This window comes from Mustela putorius, unplaced genomic scaffold (genome assembly GCF_011764305.1).
Source record: "Mustela putorius furo isolate JIRA1106 unplaced genomic scaffold, ASM1176430v1.1 tig00003853_pilon_pilon_pilon, whole genome shotgun sequence".
NCBI classification, from domain to species: Eukaryota; Metazoa; Chordata; class Mammalia; order Carnivora; family Mustelidae; genus Mustela; species Mustela putorius.
Window position 1 is genome coordinate 57,371,250 of NW_025422005.1, and position 18,271 is coordinate 57,389,520.

At 35.0% G+C, this 18,271-nt stretch overlaps 1 protein-coding gene across 4 annotated transcripts in view; it reads left to right on the plus strand.

Moving 5' to 3' along the window:
• Window positions 1-18,271, plus strand: part of LRRC7 (leucine rich repeat containing 7) — a 572,538-nt gene that overhangs the window by 426,358 nt on the left and 127,909 nt on the right. For all 4 annotated transcript variants that reach the window (XM_004762996.3, XM_013061642.2, XM_013061643.2 and 1 more), the window contains exons 10-11: window positions 746-890; window positions 6,609-6,681. In XM_004762996.3, the coding sequence (XP_004763053.1) occupies window positions 746-890; window positions 6,609-6,681 (218 nt within the window). The remainder of the gene's footprint in view (window positions 1-745; window positions 891-6,608; window positions 6,682-18,271) is intronic.

The window sequence follows — 18,271 nt, forward strand, 5'->3', positions numbered from 1 at the left end:
CTTTGAGATTGTTGTGTTGAGATACCACATAATTCACCCATTTAAAACATACAGTTCAGTGGTTTTTAGTGTACTAACATTGTCTAGCCATCACCACAGTCTTATTATAGAGCAGTTCCATTATCTCCAGAAGAAACCCTGAAGCCATTGACAATCACTTCCATGTCCCCTTTCCCACAATGTCCAGCAACCCTGATCTACTTTCTTACTCTATAGATTTGCCTGTTCTGGACATTTCATGTACATAGAATCACACAACAGGTGTTTTTGCTATTGGCATCTTTCACCACTATGTTTTCAAAGCTCATCCATTTTGTAGCACATATTTGCATTTATTGCAAAATAATATTAAAACATGTAGATCTACCACATTCTGTTTATCCATTCACCAATCGATGCGCATTTTGGTTGTTTCCGTTTTTTGGCTGTTGTGAATAATTCCGCTTCAAACATTTACATTTTTTTGTGAACATATAATGTGTTCTTGAGGATATGCCGAGGGATTTCTCAGTCATATGGTAACTCTCTGCTTAATGTTTAGAGGTACTAGCAAACTGTTTTTCAAAGCGGCTGTACAATTTGAATTCCTGCTAGCAGTGTATGAGGATTGCAATTTCTCCATGTTCTTGCCAATGCTTGTTGTAGTTGCTTTTAAAATTAATTTTACAGTGTTGTGGTTTTTATAACTTTCAAATGTCTTATGAAAGTTTCTCAACTAATCCTGAGTTTATGCAATGTTATCAAGTCTATAGGGAAGTTAAAGATGTTGGTATACCTGGATATGTCAAAAAACAGAATAGAAACGGTTGACATGGACATTTCTGGATGTGAAGCCCTTGAGGACCTCTTACTGTCATCCAACATGTTGCAACAGTTGCCTGACTCTATAGGTGAGAATATTCTGTTATGTGATGAATGTTTATATAAAATATATCATTTGCTTTTTTTGTCATCGTCCTAGTTTATTAGTAGATATAGAGAATATACTGTTAGCCTGACCGATATTAATAAATTATCAAATTCATTATTCAAGATGTAATAATAGTATTTTACCAATATTTTGAAATGAAATGGTAACCCTAGTTGTCAAATTCAAGAAGGCTCTCATTAAAAAGATCTTACCAAATTAACATATTTTTAAAATTCATATTTTTTAAGTTGTAAAATGTTATTGTAAAAAGTGTATTTCTTAGACCTAGAGTAATTTGATAACCATGTATGTCTCCTTTTATCACCATAGAATTAGCTTCTATTCACAGAGTGTTGCCATACGCTATTTTCAATACTATCATAATACTGCTGTAATCTAGAAATAACATAAAGATGTATAATAAATATAAAAATCTCTTTGTGATTCTATTATTAAAACAGATACATTGTCTTATATGCTGTTAAGATTCATGACAGTAGAGAATTTGTGTGTTATATATGTCAAGCACACAATCCATTTTTGTTACAAATTTTTATATGAGTAAAATAACTAAAGACTCCTTCTAATTTAACAATGAGCAAATCTTTTTGTATGGACATCTTACTATTATTTATGAGAGGACTCAGGAGGGTAAGCAGCCAATTATTTAACTTCAGAAATTAGTTTTTAACACTCTTTGAATTCAATGTGTCATATATTCTGGAACTTATTAAAGCCTCTGAAAATTAAGTTACAACCTAGGTACTCTGATTGAAAGGGAGCAAGAAAACAAGGCAGTATTTCAAATTTTTTCAATATTTTATTGTCTCCACTTTCATCATTCTTTCATTGCTGATAGAAAATACTAGTTTTAACAAAGCAGGCTAGGCTTTTTTTCTTTCTAATTGATAATTTTTTTTATGTAACCACATAGTTTATAACAGTATTTTTCCAGATCATTCCATTGTAGTGCTTACCTGAGAGCTTTATTGAACACTTACACATTTCCAGTTTCTTTCTCTGAAAATTCTGATTCAGTACATTTGTGATGGGCCCTCTGATTTGTTTTTATTAAAATCTTTGATGAAACTTATAATCAGATGAGGTTAGGAAATACTCTTTTATGTCATAGAAGGTGAGGAAGTATAATGGTTAAAAGTGCATCCTTGGATTAAGACAGAGATGACCTTCTCTGGCTAAGATAACCACTCAAATTATAGGCCTTGAACTCCCACTCAATCACCACTCCATATCTCTTCAAAGACATAATGAGAATAGAAAAATGATTTATATTTGAAGGACATATTTTTGTTCCTTCCTGCCTCCTCAGTACCAAGAACTGTGTCTAGTTTATAATAAGGGTTCAGCAAAGAAAATAATTTAGCCATGCTTAAGAAGAATAAACATCTACACGAACCTGAGCTAGAATGGAAATCGAGCAATGACCCCACACCTGATGGGCTCCAGACCACATCAGCAGTGGTGTTATGAGTTCCATTCATGCAGGGGGCGGGGAGTACCTTAAGCATAGCAGGAGAATTAAAATGCACAGGAAACTGAGGCAGCAGCTCCTTTTCTGTGAAGAGAGCCTGAAACAATCTACAACTAGTATGTGGAGCTCACACTGATGAGAACAGATACAGATTCACTGCTGAAAACTGTGGCAAGTCACAGCTATTGTGACCGGATCGGATCTGCACTACCCACATGGGATGAGAGTGCCGTGTTGCTAATAGGAGACCTGGTTCTGAACTCCAGAAACCTGGTGTCAGCGGTAGGTGACCCCACAACTGCCAGACAGGGAGGGGTAAGCACAGATAAGGAGAAAATAGTCACCCTCACAAATGAGCATGCAAACAGAAATCTCAAAGGAAAACTAATGTTGCAACAACAACAAAAAACTCAAATGGGAAAATTTACCCAGGAAGAAAACCAAAGTCATCAAGCAGTATAAAAAAAAAGGTTTTTAAGTATATGTAGATCCTCAAATAGACAAAAGTTATAGTAATGGTCCTAAAAATAATAACTTATAAAACAAAAACAAGAACTATGGCTTATGGACATTGGGGAGGGTATGTGCTATGGTGAGTGCTGTGAAGTATATAAGCCTGACGATTCACAGACCTGTACCCGTGGGGCTAATAATACATTATATGTTAGTAAAAAACAAAAAACAAGAACTATGACTAAGAATAGGTGGCTATTAAAAAAAAATTAGAAATCCTGGAAATGAAAATGGCCCATAGTAAAATAAAAGATGATATAAGTATTTGTTTAAAATATCTTCCTTTAAGGAAGCAGACTAGGAAATTAGCCTTCTGCTTTGGGGAAGACAGCATGGATGGGTGATAGAAAACATTAGGTATGTTATACCTAAAAGATTAGGTATTTGGCTGGCATAAAGCAGACTAGGATATAGATAGGCAGTACTATGTGTTTAACACCGTCACTAAGAATCTGAATGACTCTCAAATGAGGAAAGTAACTTTGTTATAACAACTTATTCAGCCTCAGACTCTACCTTTGGGCCCTGTTGACCTTTCATTGAAAATTACATTTATGCATCTGCAGAGCTTCCAGAACCCCTGATAATACATGTAGAATGGGTTGACTTTACTCCAAAAATTCCCCTCTTGGTCAAGAGAAAGATCTGGCATAAGAGACTGAGAGCTGTGTTCTAAGGCCCTAAAATAATTCATTGATTCTGATTGGATGGGAAATTGCATCTTATCTTCTTTATTTGGACATTATTGCACCACCAACATTTAAGAGAACAAAAGATAGGAAATTTCATAGTATCAATTAAGAAAAATAGCAACTAAAATTAACATCTTTATTTCCTTCACATCTCTTTTAGTCCTTCTGCATCTACGAGGTATTTGAATGGAGTGATACACTCCACAAAACCTATGTGCTGAGTCCCTTTCCTTGTCTGGTTCCAAGGACTATGACAGGGGCTCTTTTCCTTTTCTAGATAGAGCTTTAATATAGATAGATAGATAGATAGATATAGATATATATAAATTTTTCTTTTTATTTATTTATTTATTTTTACTTTCCAAAATACTTTATCATACTCACTTTGTGGTTAAGAACACAGGTTTTGTAGTCAAGTTACCTGTGTTCAAATTCTGGATTTTCTACCTTGCTAGCTTTGAGAACTTAGACCAGCTACTTAATTTCTCTGTGCTCAGTTTCTTCATCTATTAAGTAGGGCAGTAGTAGTACCTGCATCATGGGGTTATTTCCAGCAATAAATGGATTCATATGTTTAAAACAGCTTAGGACAGTACCTGGCACATAGTAAGTGCTCATGGCATCTATTATAATAATATAATAATTATTATAATCTTAAATTTCATGACCGCACAGCTATTTGGCTTTCAGAATTCTATCATATGTGTGTAAATAACATGAAAATGCTAGCTATTTTCTATAACAAATCATATTAATGTTTAATATATAGCTGCTTATTATATTTTTATATAAGTAGCTAAAGATCATAGTAAAAGTCCTCATTTTTCTTGCCCTTCAATACTCCTTCGTTGGGAGTATAGAATAAAGAGGTAGGGAGTTAAGGAAGGACACAAATAGAGGGAAGGAAGAGAATAGAATATCTTTGATTCCTGCTGGGGTAGAAGAAAGTCCAAACAGATATGGTATAGAAATGCAGTAAAGGAGTTACCTGCTGGAAGAAGTCATGAGCAATGAAGATAAGGTTGATGCCCTATTTCTGCACCAAGATCAACCATATTCCTATAGAAGCTGCACAATCTCTCCATAGCGTTCCCTTGGATGGAATATGTGAGCAACAACTGAACAAACTTCCTTTAAATCCACGGACATGGAGCTAAGCATAGAGAATCAACTTGCTTCCACCTGTAAAGCTGCAGAAGCTTCCAGGGGGTGACAGAGCCACCACTCCATTCTTCAAAAAAACCCTGTTGCATCAACCTTTTGGTTTTTGTCTCTAGCATGCCTCAAGATTTTCACCACTACTTTCAGACTTTGGTACTGTGATTCTCTTAAAGGCTACCTAGCAACTCAGTTTCATGGTATTTGCACAGTGATCTGTGACCCCACCCGAAACCTCCTATAACCCAATCAGGTGACTTTGAGACCACCAAACCTCCTCTAGCTTCACTGGTGGGCAGGTGCAGTAGCTTGATAAGGGCTACCAAGTCATAAAAAATTTAGCTCTAATCCATCACCCCCTGTTTTCTTGCCACAATTGACGAACAAGCTCTTTTCTATTTCCAAGGTTGATATTTCTTACATACATACCAGCGAAGCTGAAGTGATTCAGTCACCCTTGAAACATAGATGAATATGGCAGTGGGGGAGCAAACTTCAGAGATAAATGACCCCAGTGAGAATTTTCCTCTTTCCCAGGTGCTGCTGTTCTCAGCAGTGTATCCTGAGGGCACAAGCTGATGTATTAAGCTCCAATATTTTGTAGATATTTTCTCACAGCAGTCTGACAGTGAGAACCTTTCTCCCCACTAGAGCAGAGATTCTGAGTGCTTCTACAGAATATGTAACTGAGCATACTGAAATTTAAAGTGCAATAATCGCTTTTTATTTCCGATCTATTCTGACTTACTCTATGACTTTAAGGAATCTGCAGAATACGTGATGTGGGTGGGCTTGGTCCATGGCAGTACTTCTCAAAGCCTATTCACAAAACACTGGCTGTACAAGGTATGCCGCACACTCACAGGCATTCCGCAATAACTTTGGAAAGTCACATTGCTTCATTAATATATTAAAATGTCCTAGAAAAACTTCATTAAAGAGATATGTTTAATGTTGTTTAATTTAGCTTTTCCCAAACACATTTGACCATGGAATCCACTCTATCCATTAACACAAGTTTTCTGCAAAAAAAGTAACCGACAGTATATAGGCATATTTCCAATGCAAAACAAAAATTAACCATGCTTTGTCCCTGGGCCTTGGCTATTTAAGCCAGACTGATGCTACATCGTGGCTGGGTAAAGGAAGCTGTCTTCAATTACTCTGTGACTATTACTCATTAAAACCCTAGGAATAGAGCAGTCAGTAAGGGTATGGGAGGCGGTAAATCTGACAGTGAAATATAAATAGTTGAAACTTCGATTCTTGGCCAGTTCTGTTCTGTATATTAAAATTGCAAGTTTTTGTGATTTCTGTGGATCCAACTCAAGGATTTATGGTAGCAAAGAGCATGAGGTCATATGTTGTAATTTTCCAAGTACATAATTATAACCGCTGCATCACAATATTTCAATACCCATTTGTTGATATTAGGCTTACTTCAGATTTGTTTTTAATTTGTATCACAACAGGGATGTTAGTTATTATCTTAGGAGTTAATTAAATATTAAATCACAGCTGGCTCAAAAATTTTCATCTGGTCCATTTGTGGTATACTAGATAAGGGAAATGTGGTAGTGTTGCTGTCTTCGGTTTCTGCAGAGTGCTATGTTGTGTTTATTTGTCTGCATTGATGAACCTGAATTCCCACTGATGCAAGTGAAGTTTTTAAAACTGGAAAGTCGAGATTAGACTACACACAAATATAGCTGTAACTTTATATAAGCAGAGTGTAGCCAGTTGGCATGATAAATGGTCATCACAAGTGATTCTTTTCTTTCTTATTGTATTTCCTGTCAGAGATCTGTTCTTGTGTATTAATAAAGCTTCTTCTCTGTTTTAGGACTGTTGAAAAAATTAACAACTCTAAAAGTAGATGACAATCAACTTACAATACTACCCAACACAATCGGAAAGTAAGTGCCAAAGTTTCATACCAGTCAGCCCCTCTTAGCCAGAAACAAAAGGATATGCTGAATCTTTTTACTTCAAAACATTTCTTATCTTAATTTAGTTTTCTATCTGAACATTGCATTGACACTATATAATATCATGAGAAATAGCTATGACTCTTTCATAAGCAAAGGGGTTACCCAGATCATTAATTATGTTATTGCCTGTTATTTTCCAGATACTATTAATTTGATGTTTTTAACTGAGTAGCAACTCAAAATTCACTTGAACGTGTCTTGTGAAATCAAATCAGTTTGTATAAAGCCCTATAGTTTATAATATGTTATCATTATACCATAAGTGATTTATATATTATATTTAGTGATTGTTATTTATAGTAGTAGTACTATAAAATAGTACTGTAAATGTTATTTCTAAAAAGTAAAGTTATTTGCCTTTAAAAGTAAGAAAATTACTCATCAAAGATAAATGGGCCTATTCAATTCAAGGTTGATCACTGGCTTGCAGGGATAAAGGTTAAGAATCTTATTATAAAGCTCATGTTTTTAGATTTCTTTAAGTGCCATTACCTTCCTTTGATTATTGTTTCAGAGAAAATGAAAGAGAAGTGTTAGAGGAATGAACTATAAAACAAAAACTGGTGAAAAAAAATAAACAAACAAACAAACAAAGAAGCAAGTGGGAATTGTATGGGAAATCTCTGTACCTTCTTCTCAATTTTACTGTGATCCTTAAACAGCTCTAAAAAAAAAAAAATAGTCTTTTTAAGAAAAAGAAGAAGGATTAACAAACTGGTTATTTAAACTTGGGTTTTGGGGGGCAGACATTTTGCCGAAAATGAACTAAGTGAGCTTGTCTCTTCAAGGAGAACAACTGACAGTATTTGTCACTCGCAGTAAAATTTGAGCTATCAAGCAAAAATTGGAATTTTGGAAAATTCCTATCTGCCACTATGAGCCTGACAGCTTCCCAATATTTACAAGCTTTTCTGATAAGACTGGTGTGATATAAATTAATGTAATTTGTTGATATTGTGCTATAAATGTGTGAATATCTTGAAAATTTATATAACTCAGTGAAGCAGTATTTCCAAATGACCAATGCATGAATTACAAAATCAGACATGAGTGAAAGACCCATTCAAAATGCAAAATAGACTGGTTGATTTTAATGTGTTGGTATGAAGAATAAGAAAACTCATTGATATAATTTCAGATTCTACATTGCAGTTACCCCTAAAAAACTGGTGGTTGTTGAGTTTTGGTGTAGTATCAAAGAAAAAAATCACAATTATCAAAAAAAACTACTGAAAAATTCCTTCTTTTTTCAACTACATATCTATGTGAGGCTGGATTTTGTTATATATAATTCAGTCAGAACAATATGTCACAGCAGATCGAATACATAAGCAGAGAAGAGATCTGTTAAGCCAAATATTCAAGAGATTTACAAAAATAAAAACTGTCACCTTTTTCACTAAAAGTTTTTTAGAAAAAATATGATTACTTGGAATAAAGATATGTTAATTAACATGTTAAAGGTTTACTATTATTATTTAATAGATACTAATTGTTTTTTAAAACTCCTGTTTTAATCTATAATATAGTGATATCAATAAATATAAAAAATATAAACACATGTTCTTTGAGTTACCAGGGATTTTTAAGAGAGCAAATGGGTCCTAAGACCAACCAATTTTGAAGATATCTGTTCTATATCACATCATGTTTTATATAGTAAAATTATGAGAGCCATTGTCTAATTTACATTCTTACTTCAAGGTAACACCTGAATACAAATGTTTTGTATTTGCACGTATGGCATAAAATAAACTAAATATCTAAAATTTTATAGAATACCTTAATAAACAATTTGTATGAAGTAAAATAACAATAGCAATGATAGCTTTGTTTTTCTTAGTGAATTCAAAATTGATAGATCAGAGGTTTAGTGCAAGTCCTAAAGGTAAAATTTGATTAGGATCTTATTTAATGGCATCCCAAGTCACATGCAAAAAGTGTCTGGTAAAGAGTAGAATAGTCTGCATTTAATCTACTCATAAAGGGTAGAATAGTATAGATAGAAACATTCTACCTAGAACTCTGGACACCAAAATCCTAGATATATTATGATCTTCTGTAGTTATATTCTCATTCTGTACTTAGAACGTTTCAATGTTTGAATTATCTTAGGTCATTTTTAGTAGTCCAATATTAAAAACTGCTAGGATTAATTTTTTAACATTTTTCACAGTTGAAGTGGATTCCATGACTTTTATATGAAATGACATAAAATTGATTATTTTGTTGTCAAACCTTAATTTGTACACAGAAGTTCCAGCCACTGTATGAATTGAATGTATAATGAAAAATAATAATTAATAACCTTTTTTGCATTGTGCCAAATACCATGTTTGGTGCTTTACACACATTCCTATTTAGTTAAAGCCCCCATTAACTATCTTCTATGTGTATTATTATCTCCCTCTCGCTATCAGCAGATACTGAGGCTGAGAAAACTTAACAGATTTCAAAGCTAAGCTGTTAGTTGACCTGTGATGCCTCTTACTGTACATGATTGTTGAGTCACACATTTTGTAATACTTGGTAATTTAATGGGTCCCACTGCTCTAAAAGCAAAGGATTTTCCACAGGAAGAGAAAATACATACTAAACCTTCTCTTTCTTAGCTTCATAGCCTTGGTCAAAGCAATAAGAATTCAAAAATCTGAATGGAAATTTTAAAAACTCATTCCCTCATTGAGTATAGTCAAACAGAATGACTTTTGGACTGGGAATCAGAAAATCTAAGTAACTAAGCAAAGCTGGGTAAGCTTTTTCTTCTTGGGCCTCAAATTCCTGAGGGATAATGCAAGGAGCACTGTCTTGGGAGCCAAACAACATAGGTGTGAACTGTGACTATGCCACTCAGCGTATGAACTTGGGCAAGTTATTTAACCTTTCTGTTGCTTAGTTTCCTAATTTATAATATCTACCTACATCTATAATGTTCTAGTTCTTTGATCCAGATCTTTAGCCTTTATGATGTTAATATCCTAGATAGTAAATTCCAGTAGTCTAGGTACTAGACTGTTATAACAAGAAAATAAGTGAACTTTATTCTAAATACCTGAATGCTAAAAACATTTTTCCCTCTGTTTCCTAACCATGGAAGGATACATAAGAAACTAGAAATGTACACAGCTTTAGGGAAGAGAATGTGGGGGCAGGTGAACAGAACAAACAGAGAGACCTCTTTTTATTATATACTCTCTGTAGTTTTTTAATTTTCTATCATGAAATGTTATACTCATTAAGAAATTAAAGGCAAAACACACACACACACACACACACACACACACACACACACCCTTCACTGGGTAAAACTCAAATTCCTTTACACAATATTCAAGTTTTTCCGTAGTCTCATTTAAACCAGTGGTTCTCAGCATGTGGTTGTCTGATCAGCCGCATCAGCTTCATCAGGGACCTAGTTAGCAGTGCACGTTCTGAGACAACGCCAGATCTACTGAATGGAGAAACTTTGGACAGAGGGCCGGCAGGCTCTGTGTAAACAAGCGCTTCAGGGGATTCTGATGTATGCTAAAGATTGAGAACTATCTAGATTCAGCTTTTAGTTATTAGCTATCTTCTCAAACCTGAACCTGTTGTGCCTGTGTCAGAATTACCTGAAATGCTAGTTTAAAATGAAGGTGCTTTAGGGGCCCCTGGTGACTCCTTCAGTTAAGTAACTACCTTTGGTTCTGGTCATGATCCTGGGGTCCTGGGGTCCTGGGATAGAGCCCTGCATTGGGCTTTCTGCTTGGCAAGGAGCCTGCTTCTCCCTCTGCCAGCAATGATTTCCATTTAAAAGCCATTGTCTTTTATTGCCTATTTTCTCCTGCACTCCCTGCCTCGGTATTTTAGGACTGTGACCATTTATGTGTTGTGGCCAAATTATAAATGCAACATAAATGTCTCTATATTTTGGTTGGTTAAAAAAATTAGAATCCTATCTTGAGGCATATAGAATCTTTTTTATGGTCTTTTGCAATGAACAAAGCTTTTTCTACTCATAGATTTTAGAAATGTTCACTTTAAAAAAATACTGAATAGAATTTTATATTTGGATAATATTTTTCTCCTATTATAAAACAAATTACAGATATTCTTTTCAATCAACCTAACTAACTTCCAAAGAGTCCAAAGGAAGGGAAAGATAAATAATTACCTTGGAAGAATGGGAAAATGGGTCAAAGGAAAAGTATATTGTCTTGACAATGATGGTAACTCTGTTCAAAATCAGTCAACATGGTTGTTTAATGGGTAAAACCTCTAAATGATTGACTATTCCCAACAAATTTCCACCATGATTTGAGTGAATTCATCTTCGCCTGTAGGATTTAGAACAAAAACTGAGTGGTTTCAGTGAGTAAACATTACAGAAAAGAATTGTTTCAATTTTGTTAATTTCTTGCATTGTTTAGAAGCAGCACAAGCAACTTACCTAATATTAATGACAAAATTAAGGGTAGAATCTAAAACTTGATTCTTGGCTTACATTAAATGAAATTGATTTTACAATCTCTGAAAATAAGGATAATTGCAAAGTTACTTAGCATTCATTATGGGCCCATTCTAAGTGTTTTACCTGTATTTAGTCCTCATAACACATGGTTAACTACCGATATCACCCTCTTGTGCCTAGTGATGAAACTAAGGTACAGAGTAATTAAGTAACTTGACAAGGATATTGCCACTAGTAATTGTTCTAGTCCAGACTCTAATCTCAGCTGACTGGCTGCAGTTTGGTCTCTTAACTCCTGGGGTATCCTGATGCTTTCAGGCAGTAGCTGTTTGAGCAACTTGCCTTTTCCAAACAAATTTTATATCTCTTTCTTTAGTTATTATTATTTAGTTATTATTATTTATTATTATTTTATTGTACCTCACAGATACTGAGGTTTTTTTTATACAAATTGAAGGTTTGTGGTAACCTTGTACTGAGCAGCATTATCAGTGCCATTTGTCCAACATTTTCTCACTTTGTGACTCTATGTCTCATTTTGGTAATTCTCACAATAATTCAGATTTTTTCATCATTAGTCTATTTGTTATGGTGATCTGTGATCAGCGATCTTTGATGTTATGGCCGTAACTGTTTAGGAGCACCATGAACTGCCTCTATGGAAGACAGCCAATTTATCGGTAATTGTCATTTGTTCCCACTCATCTACTAACCAGTTGTTTGCCCATATTCCTCCCTTTCCTTGGCTTTCTCTATTTGCTAAGACACAACAATATTGAAGTTAAGCCAAATACTAACCCTTCATCAGTCTCTAAGTATTCGAGTGAAAAAAATGTTGCACATTTCACACTTTAAATCAAAAGCTGGGAATGATATAGCTTAGCAAAGAAGGCAAGTCAAAATCCAAGACAGGCCAAAAGCTAGGCCTCTTGTGCTGAACAGTCAAGTTGTGAATGCAAAAGAAAAGTTCTTCAAGGGAATTACAACTGCTACTCCAGTGAGCACATGAATGATAATAAGACAAACGGTCTTATAGCTGATACATAGAAAGTTTTCATAGTGTGGTTAGAAGATCAAACCAGCACCAACATTCCCTGCCCCAACAATGGCTAATCCAGAGCAAGAATCTCTTCAATTCTTTGAAGACTGAGAGAGGTGAGGAAGGTGCAGAAGAAGACTTGGAAGCTAGCAGGGTTGTTACATGAGGTTTAAGGAAAGAAGCTGTTTCCATAGCATAAACATGCAAGGTAAAGCAGCAAGTGCTGATGTAGAAGCTACAATAAGTTATCCAGAAGATCTAACTATAACAATTAATAAAGGCAGCTACACTAAACAACATATTTTCAGTGAAAATGATGAAACAGCCTTCTATTGAATGAAGATGTCACCTAGGACTTTCACAGCTAGAGAGAAGTTAATGTGTGGCTTCAAAGTTTCAAAAGACAGGCTGGCTTTATTGTTAGGGGCTACTTAGCTTGTGATTTTATTCATTTTTTTAAAGATTTATTGATGTACTTGAGAGAGAGTACACAAGCACATGAGCACAGGCACATACATGCACACAGAGTGAGGGGAGAGAGAGAGACAGAAAGGAGAGAGAGAAGCAGACTCCCCACTCAGTGTGGAGACTGAGGCAAGGCTCAATGCCTCAACAAGAGGATCATGACCTGATCCAAACTGAAGAGTTAGATGCTTACTGAGTGAACCACCCAGGCACCCCAAGCTGGTGATTTTAAGTTGAAACCAATGCTCATTTATCATTCCAAAAGTCTTAGGACCCTTAAGAGTTTTGCTAAAATCTCCTCTGCCTGTGCTTATAAATGGAACAACAAAACATGGCTGAGAGCACATCAATTCACAACATGATTGAATATTTTAAGCACACTGTTGAGACCTATTGCTTAGAAAGATTCTTTTCAAAATATTACTGCTCACTCATTGATAATGCACCTTTTCACCCAAGAGCTCTGATGGAGATGTACAATGAGATGGATGATTTCATGCCTGCTAACACAATATCCATTCAGCAGCCCATGGATCCAAGAGTCCTTTTCACTTTTAAGTCTTATTATTTAAGAAATACAATTTGTAAAGTTACAGTTGCTATAGATAGTTATGCTTCTGATAGATCTGCAAAAAGTAAATTGAAAGCCTCCTGGAAAGGATTCATCATTCTAGATGTCATTAAGAACATTTGTTATTCATGGGAAGAGGTCAAAATACTAAGATTAATAGGAGTTTGGAAGAAGTTGATTGCAACTCTCATAAATGACTTTGAGGAGTTCAAGACTTCAGTGGAGAAGTAACTGTAAATGTAGTAGAGGTCACAAGAGAATTAGAAGTGGAGCCTGAAGATATGACTGAATTGTTGCATTCTCATGATAAAACATTCAGTGACTGAGGGGTTGCTTTCTATGGATGAGGAAAGAGGTTGGTTTCTTGAGATAGAATCTACTCCTGGTGAAGATGCTGTGAAGATTGTTGAAAAGACATCAAAGGATATTACATAAACTTATTTGATACAGCAGCAGCAGGGTGTGAGAGGACTGACCCCAATTTTGAAAGAAGTTCTGCTATCAAACAGCATCATATGTTATGGAAAAATGGTTCATGAAAGGGAGAGTAAACTGATATGGCAAACTTCACTGTATTCTTATTTTAAGAAATTTTACAAAAATTTCAGCAACTATCACCCTGATCAACATCAGCTGCCATCAACATCAAAGCAAGACCCTTAGCAAAAAGAACTATGACTCGCTGAAAGTTCGGATGATGGTTAGTATTTTATAGCCCTAAATAAATAAATAAATAAATAAATAGGGTATGTACATTTTTTAGACATAATGCTATTGTACACTTAACAGTACACTGTAATTTACTATAAACATAACTTACATGTACCGAAATATTATGTAAAAAACAAAATATTCGATTTACTCACCTTATTGTGACATAAATTTTATTTTGGTAGTCTGGAACCCAACCCACAGTATCTCCAAGTTATTCCTATATATCCCTTTCTACTAAATCTTCACAAATACAATTAAATTCTACACATCATCTTAAATTAAGGCATCTCCAATGCCTTACTAATCAGTTGCAGGTAGTTTTACATTTTACCTACTAGAAGGTTTTGTTTATAGGAAACAATGTATTTTAAAAAGGGAATATCGGGGTGCCTGGGTGGCTTAGTGCGATAAGCCTCTGCCTTTGCCTCAGGTCATAATCCTAGGGTCCTGGGATTGAGTCCCGCATTGGGTTCTCTGCTTGGTGGGAGCCTGCTTCCTCCTCTCTCTCTCTCTCTCTCTCTCACTCTCTCTTTCTGCCTACTTGTAATCTCTCTCTGTCAAATAAATAAATAAAATCTTTTAAAAAAAAGGAAATATCACAGGATAACTTTCACATATTTCAGAAATATCACTCAAGATTTTTTTTGAGGTGCACCTGGGTGGTTCAGTGGTTAAGTCTCTGCCTTCAGCTCATGTCATGCTCCCAGAGTCCTGGGATCAAGCCCCGCATCAGGCTCTCTGCTTAGCGGTGAGCTTGCTTCCCGTTCTTTTCTGGCTGCCACTCTGACTACTTGTGATCTCTTTCAAATAAATAAATAAAATCTTAAAAAAAAAAAAAGATTTTTTTTCAGGGTACCTCCACCTTAGAACAGATCATTTTATTGAAGTGATATATATATATATATATATATATACCATAGGCTTAGCATACATTTAATCTTCTTTGAAACTATCAGCATTAGACTTATCAACCAATTTTACAGATGGGAAAACAAGAATTAATCATAAACAAAATTTGCTCAGCTATTAAGTGGTCACACTAGAATTGGAACCCTAGCCTGTCTGAATATTTTCCACTGAATTACATTATTTCTATTGACTTAAAACTAAACAAAGAAAGTGAAGCCCAAATCCATTTGTTTTTATGTTTGTTAGCATCTATGTTAATAGAACATTTAATAGTATCTAATGGTTTCTCATAGTCATGAATGATGTTAAAGTGAAATTACAGATTATCCATGTAATATATTCATAATCTTTCTTACTTACTAGGTAGGTAATTGAGGGTTAATGATACAATAATATCTTCCCAGACAAAACTAATTCATGAAGACCAAACTAGAGAAAAATGTAGAGAGTATTTTTAGAAAATTAAGTCAACACTATTATTTTTGTTTAATTTCAAGCATTAGTACCTTCAGTAGCCTACTTTAATAGTTGTACTTATGTGTGAACTAAGACAAAGCTTTACTGCGCACAATTCTTGTAATATTTATATAGATTTTAGATTTTATGAGCAAGTCTATTTTGTGTGTGTGTCTGTGTGTTTAAATGCTACTCTTGAAATATTTGCAGGGACTTTATTTAAAGCCTTACAACTAACTCAGTGTGTATTCCTAGGACCAGCAGAATTTAATCACCTATGAACTTTTTTAAAATGCAGGATCTAGGCCCACCACAACGCTGACTCTGAATTTGAATTTTAATAAGTTCTCTTGCTGATTCATAGGCATTCTGAAGTTTGGGAAGTGCTGTTTTTTACACTTTCTTTGCAGTGTGTTTTTCCTTTTAATGTGTACAATTATAGACTCCTGAGAACAATTCTTTAAAAATTAAAAAAAAAAAGGGAGGACCTTTAGGTCTATCTTATTTTTGCAAAAAGTAAATGAATGTATTTTTATTAAGATACCACTGACATAACATATTAGTTTCAGGTATACACCATAATGATTCAATATTTGTGTATATTGTGACATGATGACTACGATAAGTCTGGTAGCATTCATCACCATACATAGGTTTGATTTTTTTGCTTGTGATGAGAATGTCTAAGATCCATTCTCTTAACAACTTTAAAATATGCAATACATACAGTCCTGCTAACTATGGCCACCATGCTGGACGTTATATCCACATGACTTACTTATTTTGTAAATGGAAGTCTGCACCTTTTGACCACATTTCACCCATTTCTCCCGTTCCCTATCCCCACTTCTGGCAAGCACCAATCTGTTCCCTGTATCTATGAGCTGTTTCATTTTGTTTTAGGTTCCACATACAAGTGAGATCATACGGTGCTTGTCTTTCTGTGGTGACCAACTTCACTTGTTTTGCTCTATCTTTTGAAAGCCAGTGATAATCTGAATAATGTCATGTAACTGTTTTTGCCAAGGATCCCGTAGTAAAATACTTTAAGTGATTCCTAACAAGATTGCCATTAACAAAGTCAGCTGGAATGTTATGAGTTTAAATCTTTTGAATTTCTGAGATCCTTGAAGAGTGTGTATTTTGCATCTATTAGCTTTCTCTATAACCCAAAGATGTAAAATTCTTTCAGATGTAAAATTCTTTGAGGACAGCCCATAGTGCAGTCAAAACATTGTCTATTTCAATGCAGGAAATTCTCACTTTGCACAGAGGTGAAGGACTGTGAAAACAACCATTCAAGCTAAAATCATGCTATAGTCTTAATCAATGAGGGAGGGGCACTTGGGTGGCTCAGTCAATTAAGCACCTGCCATAGAGCCCCCATGGGTCAACTCTCTGCTCAGCAGGGAGCCTGCATCCCCCCCTCCCTCTCCCCTTTTCTCTTCCACTCCCCCTGCTTGTGCTTTCTCTCTCTCTCTCTCTCTCTCTGTCAAATAAATAAATAAATAAATGCTGTCTTTTAAAAAAATATAATCCAAGAGGCAAAACTATAATAGTTCTGTCTGAAGATCTTTAAAACCTTTTTAAAACATTAAACACTATTAGGGTTGATTATAAGTGTATAAGGAAATGGAAAAATAGTAAAACTAATATTCGTCTAGTTTGCTGTCTTGTAGACAGTATGAACATCAAGAATTAAAGTGGGCTTTTTGTAAAAAAAAAGTTATCAAGATTATTTTGAACATACTTGCCTTCTTTTCATCATGTAAATCATATTTCAGAGTGAACATTGTTCCTGTACATTGGTGAATTGTCTTTTTAAGCTTAAAGAAGCATCCAGACTTCTATCCTTTGTCCTTTCCCTGTCATGAAACATCCCTGAGAGTTCCTTTAATGGGAAGTTTATTACCAGCGTCACTTTCTCTAAGACATCTTCATCCTTTTCGTTACAACCACTTTCCTCATTTACGTCAACAAGCTTGCTGTTAAGTTCCTCCAGGAGCATGTGTACGGTCCTTTGCAAGTGGCAGGCAGCATCCCCACAGTCAGCTGCCTCTTCTGTAACTCCAGTTACGTTTGTGCAGGTCCTGCAATGTTTTCTGCACGGTGTGGTGAAAATTTCTGCTGTAATGCATGCGTAGTACTTGCCAGGACTTCCTGCCATGATTCTTGCATATTTTTATTTGTACACTTTATGTCATATTTTTTCCACAACTCAGCTAAAGAAATTATATGATCTCCAGCTGTAGCATTGATAGCCTATTCCAAAGTCTGTGTAAGCTAACAGGTCTTTAGAGTTGAAATAACTCCTTGGTCCATTGGCAGCGTTAATGAAGTTATTTAAGTTTTCACATTTTCATTTAAATCACCAAGAGAATTAGGGAGATCAAGAGCATTTTCCAACAGTATAAATATTAAATTAGTGCACCTATAGTATCTCTCTACTGATTGACAAGAAGGAAAAACAGCCACATGATGTACTATTTGTGGTGTGAACCCAATGACAGATGTTTAGGGACGAATCACTGACAGCCTTAGAAAGAGGGAATGTGATGAATCACATGATGTGCATCCGTTATTTACATAGTGATTTGTGGGCCCAAGAATTAAAAGCGAAGTTTATGTTTTATGCAGTAACTCACAGTTAATATACTGAAGTTTGAGCTTGGTGATGGGGGAATAATGTTATCTAATGAAACCATGATGACTGAAATGCATTCACATCAGAACTATGCAAAATAAGGACTGCTTAACTGGGACTCAAGACTAACCTCAAAACATGTTTTTATTTTTAAAAATGTTTTTATAAAAGAAAGGAAAAATGAGAAAATTTTATTACAATTTGAACTAAGTCTTTGACTTCTACCTCTGAACATGCATTTGAAATTTTTATTTTTAAACGTCTCCA